The 24,639-nt window shown below is 50.3% G+C and overlaps 2 protein-coding genes and 1 long non-coding RNA gene across 7 annotated transcripts in view; 1 reads left to right on the top strand and 2 right to left on the bottom strand.

The window, feature by feature from the left end:
- Positions 1 to 1,049: 1,049 nt before the first annotated feature.
- LOC114015621 (uncharacterized) lies at positions 1,050 to 12,866 on the bottom strand. The gene is made up of 5 exons (XR_003559646.2): positions 12,504 to 12,866; positions 10,237 to 10,367; positions 8,231 to 8,389; positions 7,574 to 7,687; positions 1,050 to 6,993 (listed from the first exon to the last, which is right to left on the bottom strand). It is a non-coding gene; the product is annotated as an uncharacterized LOC114015621 (long non-coding RNA).
- Positions 12,867 to 13,091: 225 nt separating this feature from the next.
- Positions 13,092 to 14,824, top strand: LOC102049004 (cytochrome P450 1B1-like). The gene has a single exon (XM_055723015.1). The coding sequence runs from the start codon at positions 13,109 to 13,111 to the stop codon at positions 14,648 to 14,650; it is 1,542 nt and encodes a 513-aa protein (XP_055578990.1). The 5' UTR covers positions 13,092 to 13,108; the 3' UTR covers positions 14,651 to 14,824.
- A 7,268-nt stretch (positions 14,825 to 22,092) lies between these two features.
- RMDN3 (regulator of microtubule dynamics 3) overlaps positions 22,093 to 24,639 on the bottom strand; it is a 43,025-nt gene continuing 40,478 nt past the window's right edge. For all 5 annotated transcript variants that reach the window (XM_027804158.2, XM_055721597.1, XM_055721599.1 and 2 more), the window contains exon 12: positions 22,093 to 23,768. In XM_027804158.2, the coding sequence (XP_027659959.2) occupies positions 23,715 to 23,768 (54 nt within the window). In that variant the 3' untranslated portion in view covers positions 22,093 to 23,714. The remainder of the gene's footprint in view (positions 23,769 to 24,639) is intronic.

Below are 24,639 nucleotides of genomic sequence, written 5' to 3'. Positions count from 1 at the left end.
GAACTTTTCCCAACTACCCAGCTTTAGAGGCAAATGCTAAATTTTTCCAGATGTGGCTGTGGTGGTGTGAGTATAAAGTGCTGCTTGGCGGCTCCAGTTCTCCCTTTTTGTTAGTTCTGCAAGTACACAAACCCACTGTCTGACAACAGTGCTTCCCCGGGATGTGGTTTTAATTACAGGGAGGAGCCTGTCGGGTCTGTATGGTGTATGTTATCCTGGTTCAATGCGCCCTGTGCCTCGGTTTCCCCTCAGAGCTGCAGTTCAGCATCAGCTTTACAAGGTGACCTCGTACAGCCTGTGTTCCTCCAGCCACAGAGGAGAAAAATAACCAAAATAACCAACTTTGGGTGCTTCTGCCTTTGGTTATTTTTCTCCTCTGTGGCTGGAGGAACACAGGCTGGACGAGGTCGCCCAAAGTCAGAGGTAATGCTTAGTTGTTTTCACTGCACAACATGAGTTAAACTACACAGATTTGTACTTGAGTTTATCGCTGTGCTGCTGCCCTTGGCCAGCGGCGTGTGTTAACTAACGCCTTGGCTGTGGCAGCTTTCCTCGCAAGATCAATGTGTGTGCGCTATTGACATGCAGCTTTTGACATGGCACAGACCTTGCTGCTGATGGTAAAAACTGAAAGCGGCAATTGTCGACTCCTGCTGTGACTACAACGACCGTGTATGATCTATCGCTTCCCTTTTGGATCGTTTCAGCCTCTATTTTCAGGAGAAACTTCATAATATAAATTGGTTTCTCTGTGCCATGGAGTTACATTGTTCGTCACTGTCTCACTCAAGTGGTCTGCAGCTCTTCCAGGAAAGATCTGCATAATCCCGCCATGATCTGGGGCTTTAAACAAACTTTGGAGCACTCAGGATTTGTTTGTCCCATCATTAAATACAAGGCACAAAGGAGGTTTTAATAACTGTAACCTTGAGGCTACAAACAAGTGAAGAAGTAAAATGGGGGGAGCGCTGCAGCCTAAACTCACATCCAGGATATTCAGAACGTCTTAGTGGAAGCTAACAGCAAAGCCAAAGATTTCATCACCAGTCTGAAAACAAAGGGTATGTTTTTATTCTTCCTGTGCAGCAAAAGACAGCAAGTTGGTGTTTAACTTGGTTAAACTAGTTGTATTCTACTGCTGCTTGAATTTGTCCTGAGGAGTTTTAGTTTCCTTTAGCAGGAGCTTGTTTGTAAGATAACTAGACTGTACTTGGTTTTTTTATACAAAATAGGGACAAGATATGATCCTTTAATCAGTGGTGGTCCATCACATATTTTAAAACCATCTACATCTGCTGGGAAAGAAGAAAGTACAATTGTGTGGAGTTCACCACCACCCCCAGGGAGAGGTTTTGCTAGGGTAAAAACTGGGATGAAAGTGAGTCCTTGAGCCTGGCTGCTCAGGGCTAATGAGCTCCATCCCTTCTCTAGCTTAAGACCGTCACCTCCATCTCATAGCTGTGTTATGCCTCAGACAGAAAAGTGAAATAAATAATAATTGATTAAACCAACCTTGGGACAGAAAGCACAATGGAAGTCAACTTTATGTATGCTTTGCTCCGTGACTTGCCTAAGTAACCTGTTAAGGCATTTGAGGTATGAAATAGAGGGGAAGAGCAGAGCAGGTGGAGCACAGAGCAGAGGGAGGGGGCAAGTGAGAGGGTGCAGAAGGTGGTCACGGGCAACTTGCTTGGCTGGAAGGGGAGGCTGAGGCTGCCGGTGTGAGCCCTCGCTTGCCATGGGGGCGGTGGGGCCAAGGCTTCGAGTGCAGGGGCTTTCAAGTGGATGCATTGAGCGAGGCCGGGAGGAGAGCAGTTTGCATTTACAGCTGCAGTAAACCCGAGCACAATGCCGCTGCCAGGAATGCACGTGTGTGGATTTATCGGAGCTTGGCTGAAAGCATTATGGATGCTGTAGGTGCTGAAGGGCGCTGTAGGTCCAGGGAGGCTGTGTGTTCGGCAAGGCTAACGAGCAAACGAAGCTGCCCCCAGAACAAAGCTGGTTTGGGGCATTTTTATTCTGCTTCTGACCCTGGTTCCAGGTTTCCCACATCTCCTCCAGCCTCGTGTGCTCTCCTGATCCATCGGTGGGCAGGAACGGGTTAAAGGCGCCTTTCCCAAGGTGGGAGCTGGCTGGGATTGAGGAGGAAGGCAGTCACGAAAGGAAAACTGTGCTGGCTTGAGAGGGTCTGGCTTCTCACGCATTGCCGTGTAACCCTGTCATCTATCTTGTCACGGGCCAGCCCTCCTGTCAGCATTAATCCACGGTGACGGTGGATTAATCTCTTCTCCCTCCCAGGGCCGACGGGAGCTGGTCCCCGGCCAAGCGGGGCCCGACGGAAAGCGGGTGATTATTTCCCCGTTACACATGCCAGAGGGGACTTTCTCATTTCAGCCCCCTTCTTCTCGCTGGCAGGACACTCTTCCTCTCTCCACCAGCACGCAAACACCCCTTGAATAGCTTTTAATTACAGGAAAAGAAAGGCTGTCAGCCCATGCGTGGCATCCCTGGGTGCACTGCCAGCATCTTCTTTGAGCAGGACTTTCAGGACCAGTTTATTAAGTGATAGAAAAGCAAATGGATTCCCTTGGAAGCCGAGGGCTGCTGGAGGAGAGGGCTGTGGCGCCCAGCCTTGCAGGAGACACGCGGCCCCTTGCAGGACTTCCAGCACCATTGCCAGAGCCTGAACCCAGCTGGTGTGTAAAAGCCTGGATCCAAGGGATGAGCTATCTCCAGCAATTCCCGAGACCTGCTTTTCCTCCCAGACAAAGCCTTGTTTCCACCACAACACAAAAAAACTTGAATTCCTGCTAGAGATGAGGGTGAGACTCGAGACGGAGGCTGTAGCTCCCAGCTGTTGCTGGTTGTGCTGCTCCTGGTACCTCTGCCAGCAGGTGAGAGCTGAGAGGTTTCTGCCTTCTCCTGCCAGGCATGAGCACCCAGATCCAGCGCGTCCCGGTACAGTGTCACTTTTGCACCATGACAGTTCCAGCCGCACAGACTGCGGTGTTCTGGCTCCCCCCGTGCTGAGCTCGGGCAGGTTTGCAGCTTTATCCACCAGAATTCAGCATTTGTGTTACTAATGCTGGGAGAACATCCTTAGAATGAGTGGGATGGAGGGCAATGGTGGATCCCTGACCTCAGCTGCTGGTCAGTGAGATGTCTTTGGCTTTTGCCTCCCCCCAGCCCATACTGGGTTGTTTGTGAGGCTAAGTGCATGGCAGCAGAAACCCACAGGAACAATTCCTGGACTCGGAAACATCCCATTGCTCCAGTTCTTGAGGAGGGCAGATCTCACATGAGCTTCCCTCTGGCAGGAGCTTTACCAGCACCTCTGAAATCCTGGTCTCCCCATCTTCCAACCAGCTGTGCTGCTGGCGAGTTGCTCTTTGAAAAATGCAACATTCTGCACCCCAGTTTTCCAGGAAGCGTCTATAATGGGCTAACCCCACGGATTTAGAGTCCCAGGTGGCTCTGAATGCAGCACAGGCACAGTCATAGCATCCAGCTGGGCTACAGGCTCACTTACTGCTCCTTTACATTGAGTCTGGATAGATTTGAAGAGAGTAACGAGCTCCACCATGCAATTATCTGCTGTGTGATGAACTGCTTTCCTTTGCTTAGCCCGTACCTGCCACTTAATGCCTTCAGGAGCTCATCTTCTGTGTGCAACCGTCACAGGCTCTTCCCTCACTTGCTCTCAGCAACTTGAAGCCCACTGCTCTTGCCAACAGCAGCTGACGAAGCCTCCCAAGGACTGAGCTCATCGTACCTTCCAGAAAACCGCAAAGGTCCCCAAAAGACACCTCCAAGGAGCCCTGAGCAAGCCTGTAGGTCCCCAGCACAACCCTCTGCCAGATTTGAGACAGCACTTGGGCTTCACGCACCAGCAGCTGGCACCAAGCAAGAGCTGCGGAAACAAACCTCAGAAGCAGAAGGAAGAACCGAACTAAAACCACCCTCAATGCGGGCAAAGCACTCGCGGGGTGATGGGGCAAGGGCAAAGGCATCGCAGGGGAGGCTCGGGAAAGAAGGCTGGGGCTTAAAACGAAGTGGGGATGCTGCCCTGGGTTCCTCTGTGATGCTTGTCGGCCGTGTCCACAATTCTGCATTATGTATATCCACTTTGGGTGACATTTTGGCTGCCTTAGGAACAGCAAAAGGGCCTCCCATCGCCTTCGGCATGGAAGAAACATCCCACATTGCTTTTTTAATGGATGTGTCAGGCCAAAGTGGCTTGAGTCCAGTGGGAGGATACCGGACGGCTTGCTTCCCTTGCTGCGCTGACTTTGCATGAACCCAGGCTGCCTGGAAATAGCGTGTTGGCTTCTTAACATCCAAGTGCTCCTTCTGGTAAACCTCAGCCAGCAGCAGCCTTCTGGAGGGATGCGCTGCCTCGGCATCAGCTTCCCTCCCTGCGCTGCCTTTCCCACCGGAGCAGGGAGACCAAGTTCATAGCACAGACAGGCTGTGTTTAATAGGACATTAGTTTAAGCTGGCTATCAGGACCTCATCTTGAAGCAGGATCATTAATCTATGCATTTAAATGTTGCAAAAGCCCAATTTCAAAGGGAGCTAAAGCTCAGCTTGGGCTGAACATCAGGGTAAAACAACCGTGGAGGGGCAGGTCCTCGCTGCAACTGTCCCTGCCCTGCAAACGCCCCTGTGCCTTGCACAAGCTCCAGAAAATCCTTTGGGCTGACCTGAGCTGTTGGTGCTCTGGGCTCCTTAAACGTTGGCTGCGGTTTGTGTTGCTGCTGGAGCAGGAAATCCATGCAGGATGGGACTGGAGGATTTGGGGGATATTATCTACCCAGTTACACAGTTCAGTTGGGATCCTGGCTGGGTGACAGAGCTGGATGCAGTGGGGGAGACGGGAGGGAAAAGAAAACAACCAACAAACCAAAAATCAACACAAGACTGCAGGCGCTGCAAGAACAGGGCTTGGTCACCCCTTCTGCCGCCGCAGCTCCTCTGGGGCTGTTGGCAAAGCCTGTGGAGGCCAAACACCTCCAGGAGGACGGGCACACACGTTTTGCTGGCATGTCTTAGGGCTAACCTCACGCCTCAGCAGTGTACAGCCATCTCCCCACCTTGGGGGCGTCAAATTTAAATCCTCGTGGGCTTAGCAGCCGGTGTGAGCGCAGGGGATGTGAGCTCCCCTCAACCCCCCTGTTAAACATCTCAGAGTGATGCTGAGCACATTTTCCTCTTTACAACCTACTCGACAGCCCCAGAGCCACCAACCTGTGTCCCCTCTGGGCAAATCTTTTTTCAGCTGAATTACCCAGAGGGAAGTGATGGCCAGAGCTACATCCCTGCCGGCTTCCCAGGAGAGCCCAAGCCAGGGCTCTCTTCTCCCTCCGGTGTCTTCTCCAGGTCACCCTCAAAGGCACGTGAGGGACAGGCCACTCACTCAAACCCAAATATTAACAGATTTGGTTACTCAAAGAAAGTTATTTCCCAACACCTCAGGGGTGAGTTTGAGCATCCCTTTGCTCAAGGCGTTGCTCCCAGTTCCACCGGCTGCTTTCCCAGCTCCCTTGTAGGTAGGTTTAATTATTTCTTAAGTCATTACTTTCATCAAGATTTACAATAAGGAGAACATTTCTACCGTTGTTGGGTCAGTAAATCTAATCTAAAGTCCAATTAATTGCAGAGATTTATGCTGGGGAAGCAGAATGCGAACTGAGCCTAAGGCTTGAATTCTCGGGGGTAAATGATGGGGGGAAAAAAAACCCAAACCTCTGTGCGCTGTTTTACAGCCAGGCTGAGAAAGCCCCTTAGTGAGACGACTGGCAGCAAGCAATGCACCATGTATTTTGAAATAAATTTGAAAACCACTAAAGAAAGCACGGGCAGGGAGGTGAGGCATGTGCTCCCAAGCTGCCTCAGTCCTTAGTGGGGAGGACCGCAGAAAGAGAACGCCCGAGCATCGGTATGGCCCAGGGAAGGCAAAAATTAGACCAGCAAGAGTTCGAGGAGAGGAGAGACCCTCAAAAAAGTGGTTACAGCAAATTCTTCTGGTTTTGGTTTCCCCCCACCCACCCAGGAAAAAATGACTCCAGTTAAAGGGTGCTTGAGGAAGCAGCTGGATGTGCCCCAGGACCCCCAGAAGCCAGCCAGGGATGCTCTGCAATCCCAGACCCTGTGAAGACACCGAGGAGAAGTTCCGCCTGCCAGACCAGGTGTATTTTTCCTATTATTTCATGTTGTGCTCAGACACCGGCTGGCTTTTTATAATATAATGTAATGTAATATAACGTAATATATTATACACAGGATGAAAAATCCCCTCTGGAGCAGTTTAAAATCAAACCAGAGAGGAAATGAGATGTTACAACACATTCATTTTTCTAAATGTGTTTTTAATTTAAGGAAACTCTCTCCTCCCATCTGACGTTGTGTTTTTTTAAGCATTTAGTTCGTGTGTGTTCACAGGTCAGGGTTTGTAGGTAGCCATCAGCCCAAGGGACTCGGTTCAGTTTGGTGTTTGGTGTTTATTTTTTTTCCTTCTCTGATTGGTTTCCTAACTGTCTCCCATATTCATTTTTCTATTTGTCTTGTCCTTGATCCAAAGCTTACTGCCAGCAGTGGGAATCTGCAAAGTCTGACCTCAGCCAGGGTTGACTCTGGCTTTTCATACATCAGGCAGTGCCTGTTTTCTGTGTTTATGAAAAATGTTTCTGAAATAATGTTTATGAAAATACCAGTGCATTGCATCCATCTGCCGGCAGGGAGGACAACCGAGAAGGAGAAAGGGACTGGGTTTTGCTGCTGCCAGAGCTACAGCACCAGGTCCCCTTCAGCATCCCCTTTTCTTGGGGACAACACCAAAAAGACACAATGACACAACCAGGTTATTAAATTAACAGGAAAACTGTACCGGTGTGTCTGACGCTGCGGCTGGGGGTGCGGGTCATCTCAGCAGCACCAGGCACTTCGGGGGTGGACTCTGGTCCAGGTCAAGCAGCTACATCCCATCTATAGACTCTGGATGTCAAAACATGTAAAAGTGGATTAGTATCTCATTGGCGACGCCGAAAGGGAGAACATCGTTCTTCTTCCTCCTTAAGGAGACCCTCAATTAGCAAACATAAGGGGGGGAAAAGCAATATAATGTGTAAGTGGCCAATATAGCTGAAGAGCACCTTAAAGCGGAGATGCTGAGCCAGCAGAGGTGGGAAGAGCCCCGAGGGGAGCACAGCACCCCCAGACCCGTGGAGACACCCCTGCCATCCCTGGGCAAGGAAACGTTTGGAGCAGTTGCTCCACAACCCCAGGTCCCGCCAGTGGCAGGGGCTGCCTGGGCGTACGGGGTTTTCCTGCGACCCTGAGCTCCGGGAGAGGCTGCCAGGGCTGGTGCTCGGCCAGGGCTGGAGCCAGGGCTGGGGTTTGTACCTGGTTTCTTCTGGCTGCCTTCAGGCAGGGAAGGAGCTGAAATATTTGGGAGCTGGGTGATGCTGGGGCATGAGAAGCAGCATAATTTCTGACCAAACCCTTTTGCAGGAACTTTTCTAAGGAAATTTAAGAGTGGGGAAAAAAAACCAAACCCAAACCCAAAAATACCAACCTTTGGAGAAAAACCGCAGGATGTCCTAAGAAGATGGAGCAACGTCCCAGCAATTTCAGGTTTCAGCCCGAGCTCCTGGCCAGCTCTGTGCTCTGTGGCTCACGCACCCATCAGCTGCAATTAAGAGCAATAACACTGCGAGTTTTTTATGAATCAAACCACCCAACGACCCAGACACTAGAAGAACATGTTCAAACCCCAGTGCTACAGCCCTGGTGCCCCTGCCCAGGAGATGTGGCTGAGCCCAGCCCACGCCATCCCCCAGCAGAACCTCAGGCATGGCCCGGACCCAGAGCGAGACTCGCCAGCTGAGCAAATGGACTTCCAGCCTTATCTATCTAATCTATCTATCTATCTATCTATCTATCTATCATCTAATCTATTTAAATTTTTTTGGCCTCACGCACAGCAGGATGCTCAAAGCCAGCATGTTCAACCACCATCCTGGGGCTTCAGCCCTTCAGCATATGCCCAATCCCAGCTTTTTTTTCCCTGCAAATAAGATTTGCAAGCAGCAGAAGCCCAGATTTCATCACCTCAAACCTCACTGCAGCACTGCCCAGGGGCTCCCATGGCTGCATGTTGCCCCGAGGCTTTTGGCAACATCAGTGGGGAGTCCTGCCAAAAAAAGTCTGAGGTTTTAATGCTTTTACTTACATTTTTTATTTTCTTAAAAAGAACTCCCTGGCTATGCTGGACTAAAAAGTTTGAATATATTGAGAGTGGTATGGGACTCTAGGTTACTTGGCCTGAATTGTCACTCGGATCCCTTCGGAAACAAATTAATCATCTTTCGTGTCCATTGATGATTTTAACCTAAAAAAACCCAAACAAAACAGAACAAAACAAATTAAGTAAAACAAAATAGAAAATAAAGTTAAAATATCTTAAAAATAAAGATTCTTGGAGGTCATTATCGTTACTGTTGTTATTGTTGTTATAATCATTATTATTATTATTATCTGCATTCTCATACTAATAATTAAAGAAATTATTATCCTTATTGTCCCGTTTATCACCTCACGGGCTATTCCAAGTGGAAAACATTGTGATTCCATGTCCATCCTTTTTTCAGTCCCTGTTTTGCTCCTCAGGCTCAGCTTGGCGCCACGCATCTCATTCCCCTTGCAGCCCCTGCGCGCACTCAGGGGCCGGATTTGCTGAAGGTGGAGGAACCCCCCTGACTCTGGGATCTTCTTTTTTATTATTTCATTTCAGAGCAAGACTTTTTAAGGCCTGATTGCGGGGGGCTGGGGCTGCCTTGCCCTCCTGTCCTAGCTCCCTCGCTCCCAGTTCTGCCAGCCCCAAATCCAGCGCTGGAAAGGGAAACATTCCCCAGCAAACAGTGTGACAGGCTGGTCCCCGCCCCGAACAGCAGCACTCAGCAGGATCTCTGCCTTCCCACGTCAACATTCCCCCAGCACACTCAGATTTTTTATATCTATATCTATGTATAAAAAATGTGTTTGTGTATTTATATCTTTATATATTTACATTTCTATGTTTATATATTTATATTTATTTTCCAGTATATATGTTTTTTTGTCTGTATATATAAATAATTGTGTGGGTGAACAGAGCTGCGATGCTCAGAGCAGCCCCGCGGGCTCCCCTCGCTGCCCAGCAGGGTGATGGAGCCGCAGTTTCAAACCGATCTGCAGTGCTGGGCCAGAGAACAAAAAAAAATAAAATATATATATTGTATAGAGTTACACCATAACCATTTTCAGACTAACCGTTGCTCATCTGCGCAACGATTTATCTATCTCTATATTAAAATATCCATTTTATATACATATTTTTATATATGTGTAACATATAAAAATATACATAAATACATAAATATATAACAAAACCAAAATTTTTTCGAATAAAACAGGAGGCACCAAGTTGGACAAGCCCCACAAGAGCCCCCAGCCCCCTTTCCCCCCAGGACAGCATTCTGATTTAACCCTGAGCTGCCCGGTATGTCCCATCCCTTTGCCGGCGCTGGGGGAGGGAGCAGTGAGCGGGAGCTGCTCGCCACCCCCAGACCCCAAACCGGGAAAAGAAACCTCCTCTGCGGAAGACTTTTCTTTTTCTTTTTTTCCTTTTTAAATAGTTTACTTAATTAATTGTTAATAGCTTGCTTAATTACAAATAGCTTCATTAAGCATCAATAGCTTAATTTCAATAGCTTAGTTATATATTTTGGATGTTGTAAAGATTAGACGCTGACCAAAACCCAAAGGTTTCAACCTCGATTGATTTATGTGACACTTCAAACTGTTTGAATCCAGCCTGGGAATCCTGCTGGGAAAAGCTTTCCTGTCCCGGAGCCTCCCGGAGCTGGGAGGTCCCCCCTCCTCCTCTGCCCACCCGAAACCAGAGGAACCCGAGCCAGAACCGCCATGGTCCCGTCAAGGAGCAATTCCCCATTTTCCCACAGTGTGGGATTTCTTTTTTCCCTCTTAATTTTCTTTTCTGCAAACCCAGTGATGCTACATCCCCCCGGGCTGGGACGCAGGTCAAGACCCCCGCAGCGAGGAGGGGGCTGAAAGAGCAGACCCCATTCCAGCCCCGGCTGTGCAGGCTGAGCCCCCTCACATCGTCTTGAACCCCTAGAGACACGAACCCCCAAGTGCTGCCGCTGGCAGCATCCCACCATCTTCCTGCATCCTCACCTGGTACCCGGTACCCAGCCATGCCACTCCCTCTGGACCCAACACACGTCCTGTGGCTGAAAACCACCATCCACGTGCCCCGGTCAAGCACCACTTGGACCATGGGACCAATTTTTCTTTCCCCTCAGGAGCTTTTAGGAAAATAAAGCAAAAAAAATTTAAAACTTAAAAAAAACAAAACAAACCTGCTGAATTGCCCTGAAAAAAGGCTGGCTGGGGAGAGACAGCATGGGCTGCTGCGACTGTCAGGGTAGTGGAGCTGGTCTGAAAATGGCTATAGCACAGCTTTATATAACTATTACTATTATTATTGTGGTTGTTGCGATTATGATGATGAAGATGATATCATTATTATATTTATTATTGTTATATTTATTACTGTATTCATTATATTTTTTTTAATCATAATCATCATCATCATCACTACTATTGTCCATCTCTGGGCCAGCAGCACAGATCGCTCTGGAACCCGCAGCTCCAGGTCCCCACCCGGCGGCCGGGGTGGCCATCAGGGCCACCTCGGCCCCCCTGAGCATGGCGGTGCTGCTCACCCCCACAAGCCACTTCAGGACCCTGTTGGCTGGGGCTGATGCCAAAGGGCTGGGGAGGAGCAACAAACAACCCCGTGACACTGGGGTTTGGGTGACCAGTGTGGGAAGCGGCCGAGAAAACCTCCCATTACACCCTTATTCATGAAGAACTAATATTCTGTCGCCCAAGCAAACAGGATTCACCCCTTTGCTGCAACCAACATATCCTTAAAGTTTAAGGGTTATATAAAAAACATGTCCAACCTCTGCTGTGCCTCGACCTTCCCCCATGCATCCAGCCAGAGCCGCTAAGCAACGTCCCCAAAGCCACCACATGAGCACCAGGCAGATCACACCAGTTCCTAACCTCAGTGTTTTAAATTAAAGGAAATGCTGACGGGAATTACACGCTAACCTCATACAACGTCACATGCTGGAAAACAAAGTTCTGTGTTATAGGAGCCTAAAACTTGCAGCTTTTCTAACCAAACATTATTGCTTTGCATGCCTGGAACTATGAGGAAATAAAAGTTTTTTTTCCCTGGGAAAGTGTTTCCCTTGCGGTCAGTGCTGGCCTCCCTCAGTCCAGCAGAAACCTTCGCTGATGTGAAGTTTAATTCCTGAAAAATGAGACTTGATCACAGGTGTGATGGCTACAACATTACGACATGTAAAACCACATGGGCGCTCTGCAGCTGAGCTGTAAATCCGGAGGCTGTGTGAAAGCTGCTGGAGGGAGGGAGGGGGCACGTTCCTCGCTCCATCACCAGCACCGGCGCTTGGGATGCGCTGTACCGTGCCCTCTGGCTGCTGGTACAGCTGTTTGGGATGCTCTGCCGGACACCTCACTCCTCCACTGATGCACTTCAGCTTGCATGCACCTGGGATCTGATTGGGTGGATCTCCCTTGGGATCCACCGGGAAAATGTCTATTCCCCAGCAGAAATGTCACTTTTCACAGGAGAACGCAACAACGACAAAATCCCTCTTGGCACAACAAACGTGTGCACAACAACTTGGCACAATCCGAATGCCACAGTAAATACCTAAAAGGTCCCGTTACGAGGACCCAGGCATCGGCCGGTGGCTGCGCTTGAGCTGGTTAAGCTGGGGAGCAACAACTACCCCCCTCCTGCAGACCCCCACGGGAATGCAGTGGCCATTTCACCAAACCACATATGCTCTGCTCCCTCTTTTTTTTCCTGTGCCCACCAATACCAACATCCCCCTATTTTTTTACCCCCAGAAGTCTAGTTTTCCTTTCGGGAGCATCACCAGCACCCAGCTCCGCTCCATCCTCCGTGCCCCACGCGGGTATAGCCCAAGGCTGTGCCGGGGACTGCTGCTCTCCAGCCGAAGCCCCAGCAGCTGCGGGAGGTGGGAGGCAGGGGGGAGGTGGGAGGCAGGAGGCAGGCGCTCGGCAGGGCGACGCATCCCCGGCGTGGCAGCATCGCGCTTATTCCCTGTTTGGCTCAGCGGGACCCTCTTCTTCAACATCCCGGGGGATGTTGCTGAGCAGCGCAGGTGAAAGGGGATGCACGAGAAAAGACGCCACCTCTCCTGATAAAAACAACCCTCTTCATCGCTTCTCGGGCACCCTGTCAGGCTGCCTGAGAGCAGGGGGCAGGTGTCACCGCTTCCCAGGTCGGTGCCAGCGGAAAAGGGGACTGAGAGACTCTGACCTCCCGGTAACGCAGCGAACCCCCATCCCGCCGCAGCCGGTACCCGCAGCCTCACCTCCGACATCCAGGTGATGCTCAGGACGAGGCGCGGTTCAGGACCGAGGGCCGGTCAGGATCAGTCGACGCCCAGCTCCACATTCGCAGAAAGCCGCCCGAAGCCCAAATTCCAGCGCAAAGCCGCAGCGGGGGGCCAGGCTCTGCGAAGCCGCCGGTGCGAGGGGCCCTCTGCAGCCCGCCGTGGGGACGGGAAAGAGCCCGGGGGGCAGACGGGCACGGTGCCCGCTCCGTGTGGCGCCGGGGGTGGCAGGTCTGTCATTTCTGGGGAGGGGGAGAATAGTCATCATACAAAATCCCACCTCCCGGTACACGTTGGCTGCCGGTTGCCTCTCCGCATTCCCACGGCGGAGCTCCCAGCCCAGCACCCCCCAGCTTCCCACCCCCCCCCCCTCCCTGCCCCGGCCCAGCACCCCCCAGCTTCCCCCCCTTCTCGCCCCGCTCCTCTCCCTGCCCCATCCCCGCCGCTGCCTGCGCCCCGTCGGGCCGCCCCCCCCCGCTCCCCCCGCGGATTCTGCCCGGCCCCCCCGGGGCGGGGGGCGGTGGGGGCCGCGGAGGGGCGGGGGGCGGCGCTATAAAGCGGCTGCGAGCGGCGGCCCCGCAGCCATGAGCGCGGCCGGGAGCCCCGACGGGGCGGCCGCGGGGCCGGCGCTGCTGCTGGCACTCGGTGCCCTCCTGCTGCTGGCCGGGGCGCGCCGGCGCGGCGGCACCAGGCGGGGGCTGTCGGGCGGCAGGAGCCCCCCGGGACCCTTCCCCTGGCCGCTGGTGGGCAACGTGCTGCAGCTGGGCCGCCTGCCCCACCTGGCCTTTGGGCGCATGGCGCGGCGCTACGGGGCCGTCTTCCAGCTGCGGCTGGGCCGCCGCCGGGTGCTGGTGCTCAACGGCGAGGCGGCCATCCGCCGGGCGCTGGTGGGCCTGGGCACCCGCTTTGCCGGCCGCCCCGACTTCCCGTCCTTCGAACTGGTGTCCGGGGGGCGCAGCGTGGCTTTCGGGTCCTGCTCGCCCCGCTGGAGGGCTCGCCGGCGCCTGGCCCACGCCGCCCTGCGCGCCCGCTCGACGGCGGCCGAGGTGGAGCGGCACGTGGCGGCCGAGGCCGGGGACCTCATCCAGCTCTTCCTGCAGCACAGCCGGGGCGGCGCCTACTTCGAGCCCTCCCCGCTCTTGGTGGTGGCCAACGCCAACGTCCTCTGCGCCCTCTGCTTCGGCCGCCGCTACGGCCACACCAACAGTGAGTTCAGGGCTCTGCTGGGCCGTAACGACCGCTTTGGGCAGACGGTGGGGGCGGGCAGCGTGGTGGACGTGCTGCCTTGGCTCCTGCGCTTCCCCAACCCCGTGCGCCGCGTCTTCCGTGACTTCCAAGCCCTCAACCGGGAGCTGCACAGCTTCGTACGTGCCAAGGTGGCGCAGCACCGCCAGACCTTTGACCCGTGCACCCTGCGTGATGTGACTGACGTCATGATCGCTGCTGTGGAGCGCGGCGACAGGCCCCCGGAGGGGCTGGGACCCGAGGATGTGGAGGGGGCAATGACTGACATCTTCGGTGCGGGGCAGGACACCACATCCACAGCGCTCTCGTGGGTCCTCCTGCTGCTGCTGAAGCACCCGCGGCTCCAGCGGGACCTCCAGGCTGAGCTGGACCGGGTTGTGGGACACTCCCGGTTGCCCACAGCTGAGGACCGTCCCCACCTGCCCCTCCTGGAGGCCTTCATCTACGAGACGCTGCGCTACAGCAGCTTTGTGCCCATCACCATCCCGCACGCTACCACGGACGACGTGGAGCTTGAGGGCTTCCACATCCCCAAAGGCACCGTGGTCTTCATCAACCAGTGGTCGGTCAACCACGACTGCAGCAAGTGGCCTGACCCACAACGCTTCGACCCCACGCGCTTCTTGGATGTGCAACAGCGCCTGGACCGCGACCGGGCTGGCAGTGTCATGGTCTTCTCAGCTGGACAGCGGCGCTGCATCGGCGACCAGCTCTCCAAGCTCCAGCTTTTCCTCTTCACTGCCATCCTCCTCCACCAGTGCTCCTTCCATGCCAACCCAGCGGAGCATCTCACCATGGACTGCATCCACGGGCTGGCGCTGAAGCCACGGCCCTTCACCGTCACCGTGCGGCAGAGGCTCCCCACACTCATCCAGCCCTGAGCAGGTGCTGGGTCCCGGCTGGTGCTGTGCCCCCTCGGTTTGGACCTGGCAGGGCCGGGGTGCAGGGGAAGACCCTGCCTTGCCCGCAGGAGGATCTTGCCACGGTGCATCCCTGCCCCTGGTTGTAGGGTGGAGGGCAGAGAGTCCCCACAGCAATAAATGCCTTTGACATGGGACCCGGCTCCACTCGTTTTCTCTGGGGAAGGGTGGTGGTGGCTGGAAGCATCGTTCACACCTGAGCCCCTGTCTTGCATCCCCCTGAGCTCTCCCACCCCAAGACAGGTCAAAGCCCGCCTCCCCCCGGGGACTTCCCTGCAAGGACTGGGAGCAGCAAGCAGTGATGTCCTTCAGCTGTCGCAGCAGAAAGGCCAGGGAGGATATTTGGGGTGGGAAATGCACTTCCCAAGATCACAGAAAGCCACGTGGGAGGTAAGGGTGGCTGGAGGGGGGCTTGTTGATGCAGCATAAGTTTCAGGACCAGTTGCTGGAGGGGAACAGGATGGCTCCATCTGTTTGAAGCCATGAACAATTCTCCCTGCTCCGGTTTGGGTGTGGAAGGAGGTTGGGGAACGTTTTGGGGGGGGGGGGGGTTCTCACCCCTCTTCCCCCTAGACCCCATTGGTGGCTTGTGGGGTGGGGTGGCGGGACACCTCCCTGGGGGCCTAGCAATGGAGAGGAAGATATTTCTCCTCTACAAGCCTCTGCTTGAAGCAGAGAGAGGCTTTGGGTACCTGAAAGCAGCCTCTGACAGCGCACATCAACTCTCTGCTGAAAATGGGCACAGACCATCTCCGGAATGAACCTTTTCCTTCCAAAATCAGCTCCTGAACAACACCTAGCAGCATGACCTGCAGTTGTAAGGAAATCCTCTTTTCTTGGGCACAAGTCCCTATGCACAAAGTAAATCCACCCCCACCAGATGGCCGTTGCTGCTTTGCATGCCACCGACATCCCCCAGCCGTACCGCACCACTGAGTTACTTGAGCAGATAAACTGCAGCCATTTTTTTTGAAGTCCGACTGAAGCTAACAGAGTTGGCTTTGTATCAGTAATTATGTGGTCCCCAAAAGGGAGGACAGAAACAGCCGCACGAGCTAAAACTGCTTATCTCAGTGCCACCAGCCTGTGGCCACCCTGAGCAGCTCCAGAGGGTGGCACAAATCCCCTCCTAATGACAATAATTTACCAATACCCAATTAATCTCCTTCAAAGGCTTGACCAATCGGGATTTCTGTCTCTTTTTTTGGGGTGGGGGGAGGTGGCAGAAACAATCCTCCACCTGCTGGTTGTTCTGGTCGCAGCTGCCTTTCACCTCTTGACTTGTGTCATTTGACCTCACTGAAACACCCCCACAGCGATGCTCTGTGCTACGGCATGTTCTAACACCCACTACCAGCTCTTCACATACTGCTAATGCTGCAAACGCACGACACCAACCCCCCCCCCCCACACACACACCACATGAATGGCACGAGTGGGATTTGAAACTCCTACACAGTACAGTGCAGAAACGAAGTCCTGGCTGCACCCTGCTGAGCATCAGGGCTGGTGGGTTCCCAATGCCACCACCGTGTCCCCTGGACTCGTCCTGCCCACGGCTGCCTCCGGGGGCTATTAGAATTGCTGAGTGCAAACAACACAGCAGTCTGCAACAGCTCCATGATGCCAAGGTTTGAAAGTGCCAGTTTCTTCCTCCTCTTTAGACACACACCTGTGAAAACAGCCCTTGAGATGTCATAAGACGGAAACCAGCAGTTATCTCCACATCACGTACTGCCCACTCGGAGATTTGCCAACAACAGCCATCTCCAGCTTTGATGGTCCAGCTGGAGACCCTCAGCCTGACAGCAGCATCCTCTGGAGATGCCACCACCACGGGCTCCTGCACCCCTTGACTGGTGCGCAGCCTCCTGCCCCAGGACCGCAGGCTGCTTGTTTATTCAGCCTTGTTTTATGGGCACACTGTAACAGAGGAATGCATATGGGAGCAACCCCAGGGCCTCAGCCCTCCTCTTTAAGCCATCTCAGAGCACACGGACACTTTCAAGGCCATGTCACACTGCAGTGCTACCAGTGGCACCAGCATGACCATGGCACTGGTGGCCAACAGAAGCAACCCATAGCCCCACAGGAACTGGCACGAAGGGAAGGTGGCAGCAGCTGTTTGAGTGGAAACCTCAAGATGAGATTCAGATCCTTGGGGCTCTGTGTAAAGCCATCCACACGCTGAGTGTGTTCTGCCCCTCCTCAGCCTCCACCCACCAAAAAACCCCAAAACAGACGAGATTGCTGCTGCTCATCAGGAATACTGCTGGGTGCTGACAAACACTGTTTGGTTTTTCCTTGTCCTGATGTATTCTCCACGCACCTGCAGCCGGCACGGAGCTCGACACAGAGGCATCGTGTGCAGGACATCCTCGGTCATTAAACCTGAACGTCCCTCTACTCTACCCAACAAAGGCCAAGGGGGAGGGCGAGGTGCTGGGCTGAACAAGGAGCACTGTGACTCACTCCCACGCTTCACCCCATGCTACAGCAGAGCTCGTGGTGCAGCACAGTTCAACGGCCGCAGGAGCATCCTGCCCCGCTTCCCAAGCCATGCTTCCCCGGCCAGCTTGCCTCCGCAGCTCCAGTTCCTACCCTACCCAACAGGCTTTAAAGTCAGGGTTCTCCAAGCCCAAATCTTGAAGATTTAGGTCTCTGTGTTTGCTATGGCACCGAAACACCGCCACACAGGGCGCAGCAGCTGCGCGCGAAGTGTACAACCATGGCTCTTTCCATGGCAGGGGGAGGAATCTGCTTCCAGCACTTGAATGATTTTGCAATGCTTTGACCACCTCATTTCTCATGTTTAAGGCCAGACGCTGCCAGGAAATACTATTTTTTTTTTTTTTTTTTTTACCATGGAAGTTGGATGCTGGGAAGCACGTTGTGTATTTACAGTCCCCTGTGTCCAAACTCATTCCCGCTCCTTGCCTGCGCTGATAGCCGCCTTTGCACACAGGCAGGTACCGCGCCACTCCTACCACAGCTTCCCAGCCCCCGGAATGCTGGAATATGCTCTCTGCTATTAAGCAAAAGACACACAGGAGACCTGGCTGTAGAACTGAGCCTTTTACTAAGAAGAAAAGCAATCAGTCTGTCATTAATCTTGCCTTCAAAACAATTCACTGCAGGTATGTAAGCAACCCAGCACAGGAAGCCTACATCAATCTCAAATCCTCTTCTGCTTTTCATAAACTTAATTATTAAAGCCTGATCCAAAAGGTCTTTAACATCTACATGGCAGTGAAGCTGACACCAAGCCAGTAATTAAGAAGCTGATTTTTGTTATGGGATACGTTTATAATGATGGGACCCTCCAGAGAGAGAGGGGACAATCCTGCATTACCTCATTTGCCTTCAGGGCCTTGAGCCCTTCTCAGATTTTTACTATTGAGAAAGCAAAAATTAAATACATTTTACAAAGAGAACTAAATCTCTGGCTACCGAAGTTACTGAGATCATGGGGTTTTTTTGCCCAATACCACCATGGCTACCTGTACGTGCAAGACCAGAAGCATGGCAGGTCTACAGCGAGCTGCAATTGTGTTCACCCTCATTCACCCCGCTCTTTCCTCTCCACTTTTAACCTTCACAGTGAAAACATTTCCCCAAGGTCAGCTTTTTCTCTGATATTACCATGTGCTTCACATACAATACTCAAGTATTAGTCAAGTCAACTTCCTGTAAGTTAAAACAAGACAGCAAATGTATTGCTCACAATCCTCCCGCTTCAGGTTGCCTCTCAAAGCAGGGTCCGTGCAGGTTTGATTTTTCCAGGGAATTTCCAAGGAATTACAAGTGTCATTGAACCAAAGAAATGTGGGCTTAGCAGAAGTAAGCTGGGGTGGGATTCGGAATGACTGCCCCGTTCCTAGGAGGGAGCGATGTTGACATTTCTATGCCAATACTGACTCAGAATTTCCCGGCACATGGGAGAGGTGGTCACAGCTCTGGTATGCTCTTTTAATGGAAACCAACTACATAAGTTCATGTCTGCTTTCACATCCCTCCTCTTCAACAGACTACCCTGTCCCAAGCCATGGGGTCAGTGCTGACCTCCTCTCCATGACGCCCAAGTTGTCCAAACCCATTCTCCCACCTGTGCTCTAAGCCACTGCTCCCTCCATCGGCGAGTTAATGCTCGGGTATTGCAAAATTAAAAATCACTGGGAAGCTTCTGATGGTCCAAGAGTTTTTACACTTACTTATACTAACAGGCAAGGTACCTACACGTCCATCCCTGACTCCGTCCCTCAGCATGTCACACCTTTGGCTAAGCCGAAGACCTGCTCCTGCACAACCCCGTTTTTCTGCTTCTGGGATCCTCCCTCCAAAGCAGCAGACCTTGGCAGGATGCTCCTCGTACCAGCGTTATCATTTACCCTGTGAAGTAATTTGAAATAAAATGAGCTAAAAATCAGGCAGTCTAAAGCACCCAGAACCAGCACTGAACACAGCCCGCGAGCCCCTCAGCGGTGGTTTCTGGCCAGGGGAAGCTGAAGATGGCCTTTGGGATGACGAAGGCTGAGCACAGAATCCTGCACCGGGTCACAGCTATTATCCATCTTTATTTAAAAACAAGTTCACTTGGAGTACATCGTATGCCACAAAGCGTGGCCGTATGACTTTGGTGCATTTTAAAAACGTAAGCAGTAGCTGTTGTACTGACATACAACATCTGCTACAGGTGTATCCCACATTATTACATATATAAACAGTGCTATATAAACAAGAACGTTGTAAGTTACTTCCCCATAATTTCCTATTGCATTTGGCACTGCCACCACACATACAAGCACAACGATGTTATGCAGACGACCTCCACCTGTCCGTCAGGTTTCTTCACCTATATATGTATTGGTGTAAAAAGCAAGAGCACAACACAGGTAACTTTAAGCAAGATCCCCTTCTTATTTATAAATACTTAATTTCAAACAGAACAGCACAGTGCTGATAAATAGTTAAATAGCTTCAGTTACTCTTTCGTATCGTAATTTAACCACAGGTAGGTATGTTTTAAAGTTAAGACAAGAGTAGCTCCAGGAAATTATTCTTTCACCCTGGGATAAATCCAGAACAACTTAACTGGACGGGAGCAGGACAGAGAGTCCCTTGCCAAAAACTGTACCAGGCAAATTAATTTCTTGTGGTCCTGGAATGTATACAGTGCAGGCGCCTTCAAGAAATTCACATTGTATGCTGGGATTAGTCTGCAAAGCATGTGCAAGTTTTAAAAACTCTGTTTCCATGTTGTCTGAAAGCTCCCAAGGTGCAATCTCCCCCTGCGAACAGGAGGGATGGCCCCCCCTTCCCAGCACACAGCACACCGAGCGCCGAACAGGAGACTGCACATATTGTTGCTAAAAAAAAAAACCAACAAACCAAAACCCCAAGTGCTGTTGATTGGGAAGTGTTTTAGTTACACAGCCTTGCCTTATCTCTACATCAGCCTGCAAGTTATGCTATTAGAATTAAATTATGTTAATCAGTCACATTCTTCTTATTGAGAACAAGCCAGGAAAAGGGAAAACCAAAACAAAAAAGGTTCTTTTCATTATTATGTCATAACTTCCTGGAGATCAGACTGAAAAATGGCAAAATACAGCTTTTATCTGCACTTGAAAGGATCTGTGAGTTCTGTCATTGCCTTTCATCGTCGTCTCAGAGATGCATTAATTAGGTTCCAGCAGATAGAGCATAGGAGAAAAAAAAAACCCAAGCCAGAGACAAGCCCCCACCCTGGCTCTCCAGGCAGGAGCTGCGCTGCCGGGGATCCCTCCTGCATGAAAACCAGAGTAACAGACCTCTCCGCTTCAGAACCCCCCAGAAAGGGACAAGACCACACACACAAAGGGTACATAGAAGCAACATGCCAGACCCTGCTCTTTTAAGCCAAAACTGAAGTCTTATTTGAAAAAAAAACCAACAACCCCAAAACCAAAACAAAAAAATCCCACAGAAAACCCCCAAACCAGCAGAGAGAAGCAGGCAATCACATGCACAGAAAGCCAAGAGCATTCACCGAGGGTCCGAAACAGAATAAATGCGTTGGAAGGTTGCACCCGTGTGAAATCATCTGCGAATGAACACCAAATGGGAAGAAATACCCTAATTTAATTAGCACCTTTCCCTCCAGGGAAGTAGGTTACTGGTACCCAAAGGCAGCAAAGGTTCTGGCCGCAGCCCGGCATGTCCCACCGGCCCCGCATGACCCCTGCGCCCATGAAGGATGTGACCTCCGCTTTTATCGGCAAGAAAAACAAGATTTTTGGTATCTGTTTCCGAACAGGCTCTTTAGTCTCTAACCCAAAGCTGTGCTGTTACAGCACTCTTTCATGAGGACTTTCAACAGAGGTCACTCGTCTGGAGAGGTGCTGCCAACCAGCACGGCACCTCAGCCATTAACAAATTAACAAAATGCTTTCCTCATGCATCCCCCCTCTTAAAGACTGAATAAACATAATTGGGATGAAACACTCGAACCTAACCCAGCGCAGAATCCCAAGCAGCAGATGAAATGAACAGCAAATTGGCTTCTTTTTTTTTTTTTCAAGCTTACAACCCCCTGTGGTTTTGAAACAGACACCAAAACAAAACAAAAAAATCGAAGGAGAATTTAGATCTGTAGAAACACAGTGGAAGTTATCTCCAGAAAATACATAATGCAAAGATTCCTCCAACAGTTTATGTTTTGACAAGTTAAACAACAGGTGAAGGCTTGAGTAAGTCTGCACATAAGTAAAGCTACAGACTCTCGGTAGCGTAAATATTTCCTTTTCCCACTCTTCCTATCACACACGCTGAAATCATTTACTTTTGGAAGGCAGCAAGGTTTAAGCAACACACAGAACAGCAAACATAAGTGACTGGTATCACTCTGGGACTTGCTGGCAGGGAAAGGCAATGCAAGAACAGCTAACTACACAACTGTTTCGAGAGCTATTACCTTTTCTCTCCAGAAAAAAAAAACCCACACTTGCAAATCCTCCATGGAAGAATCAAGTTGCTGATACCTTCTGGGTATCACTGTTGAGGATTTCCCAGCTTGGCTTAAGCAACCAAACACAAAACAGCTGAAGCAACCTGTGCTATTATTTATAAAGATTGGATATTTAGAGGAAGAAAACGGTCATCCACTGGGAAATGTTCAAAACTAGACGCTCTCACACGAAGTGAAAAAGGCAGCTTCATCACGCCAGTGAAGAACTGAAAGAAGAGCATACATTAAGTACAAAAATGTCCCACAATTACAGATCAAGTGCAAGGGGAGCGCTGCACAAAAATACAGGGATCAACCTGAACCTGTCAGGATTCAGTTCTCCATCTAGAAGTATCAATTTTTATCATTTTAAGCAAATAAAACTAATTGCACACTCGCCTGGATCTCACGAGATGAATTCAGCACCAAAATTTTAAAGTTTAATTGGAAGGGGGAAGCTAAAAAGTGCCAAATCTATAAAAGTGAAAGTTTTTAAGCTCAAGTTCATTACACATTCCCCCTTCAGCGTTATTTTCATGAAGTAAAAACCCTATCAGTTTAATACACATGTAGTACAAGGGACTAAAAAGGTGATTAAGAAATGTTTTACTCTCGCACTTTTTACTTTACACTTCACAAACACTATACAATGTAGCAAGACATAACATTAAAACCCAAGCATCCGATTAGCTGCCAGCTGAAATTTGAAGGGACATCAAGAGAGCCTTGCTAAATAACTGGGGAAGTGTTTGAAGGTAGTTTTTCTTCATTTCTGTCGGCATACAGCACAGTTTACTTTTTCTGTTTAGAACCCAGAAGCTGCCAGGGGAAACGTCAGTTGTCAGCTTCACCTTCTCGGTGTCACCTAATTAGTCAAGAAGAACGTTACAGGGAAGCATCAGCTTTGCCACAGAACACCCCTGTTCCTGTAACCAGCGTTTCATTGATAAATAACTACTTTTCAACCAAAGTTATTAAATCTAAACCATAGCAGCGTAGTTTAGAGGTACATCAGAAGTTTTCACTTTCATGTGAGTGAAGGGATCACATCACTGGGATTAAGTCCTGAAGTTTAAAATCTTATTACTCACTTCTCTGACAAAAGCAATGCATCCCCCTTAACAATAAAATCGGTATTGTGAAGGAAATCTTGTTGGTCCCCTGGCAGTAACTCACCGTAGTGAGCAGTGCTGGTTTCCCCCAGTGGAAAACCAGTAAGGTAGTTTAGGCATAGCGGGAAAGGACCAACAAGAGTGTGTTTTGGACGCCACCATCAATTTTCTCACAGCAAGGAAGAAAGGGCTGACAAGTCACTGATTTTAAGCCATTGTTGTCTTCTTTTCTTGTAATTGTCTCTTCTTAAGTCACGGTTTCAGTGCCCATCTCAACCAACAGGCTGAGGGCAGCGAGAACATCCTACTGCCTCTGGTGCATCCCACTGAGCACAGTGGCTCAAAATTTTACCTCACCTAAACATCCAAGCAAGGCATGTAATCAGTTATTGCAACTGATTCAATTAATAGAAATCATTAAGGAAAAGAGAAAACAATCTGAAAAAAATTTGGCTGATGTCTTCCTCCGGAATCAGCTGAGAGTGCTCACCAGTGAGCAGGCTTGAAGTTCAGGTAGGGTTTGTGATATAAAACACTTGCGTGTATATATAAATATGTATATATTTTTACATCACAAAGCATCTCTCTCACATATCTGCGTTATATATATTTATAAAATCACAAATATTTTTATATCACAAATTATACCTATACACCCCCACACCTGTTTTTAGGAATTGGACTTTTTTTAGGAATTTTAAAATCAAACATATGCAGTGCTGTAAGAAGGAAAATAATACAAAATGTTACATGATTAAATCCTGTCAAGATCTTTGCCTGGATGTGCTGATGAGACTGCTGCATGATTCTTCCTGTAAACTCTTGTGGCTTATCCATGAAATGCAATTAAAGTTGTCAGGATCATGAAACCCCTTTAACTGGAATTTTACTGTCTATGCAGTATCAAGTGGAATAAGCCTGTACACATTTATTCCTCCCAGACTGACAGCATCTCTTCAAGTTCTCTCTCACTCTCTGCATCCTGGAAATGTAATAAGAAAACAGATAAAATATACAGCCTGAAGGAAACAATTAAAAAAGAGCATTTCCCTCTCTTCTCCAACCCCATACCAGGTTTTAAGTATATCCCCAGCCTCACATTTTTCCCCTTAATGCTTTTTATCCCCACCCCCACCCCCCCCCGGTTCTTTCCTCTCGCCGCTGCTGTCAAAGCCTATCTAAGTTTTGCACATGTCAGAGTTTCTCTTATGTTTCCTTTTGAGAGAAGAGAACTGACAACCAAACCAGCAGAATTCAAACATCTGCTCTCTCACTGATTTTCATACTCTGGATAAATGCCCTTGTTCTTCCTTCTCAACATGATGGAAGCTATTTGATTGATGATGAGAACTAACATTTGCAAAGACTTAACGAATCCACTTAAGCACTGGCTTCTTTACTCCATTCCCACTTTTAATTTCAGAGCAGAAGAGAGAATTAACTCTTCATGACTTTTCTGCCTGTAGCCCTCTCCTGGTCTTTCCTGAAAATCTCAATGCTTTTACGATTTAATCTTATGCCTCCAACACCTATTTTTTGATCTTTTCGAAAAAATAATCTTTCTATTTATCAGACATACCATTCCAACTCTGTCTAGAGAGATTCCCAACCAGTGTACAGTGAGGAAGCTCCTCATCAGGCAGAGCTGGGATATTCCCTTCTGCAAGAAGAGAGTAAGTTCTGCTCCGTACCCCATTTTCCCCAGATTTGGCAGCAGCCAGTAGCCAAGTGGTTTCTGCAATACTGGCCAGTGCCCTGCAGGTGGGAGCACAGGCAAGCCAGCTCCTTGCCAGATGGTTTGCCAAGATCTCTTGCGTACTTGTGGTTTGAATCTCAGCACAATACTTTTGCTA

This window comes from Falco cherrug, chromosome 10 (genome assembly GCF_023634085.1).
Source record: "Falco cherrug isolate bFalChe1 chromosome 10, bFalChe1.pri, whole genome shotgun sequence".
Lineage (NCBI taxonomy): Eukaryota > Metazoa > Chordata > Aves > Falconiformes > Falconidae > Falco > Falco cherrug.
Note: the sequence above shows the minus strand (reverse complement) of the source record. Positions and strands in the feature narration are given on the sequence as shown.

What these genes read in the sequence shown, in the direction of transcription:
- LOC102049004 (XM_055723015.1), top strand. Translation starts at nt 13,109, where the DNA reads ATGAGCGCGGCCGGGAGCCCCGACGGGGCGGCCGCGGGGCCGGCGCTG.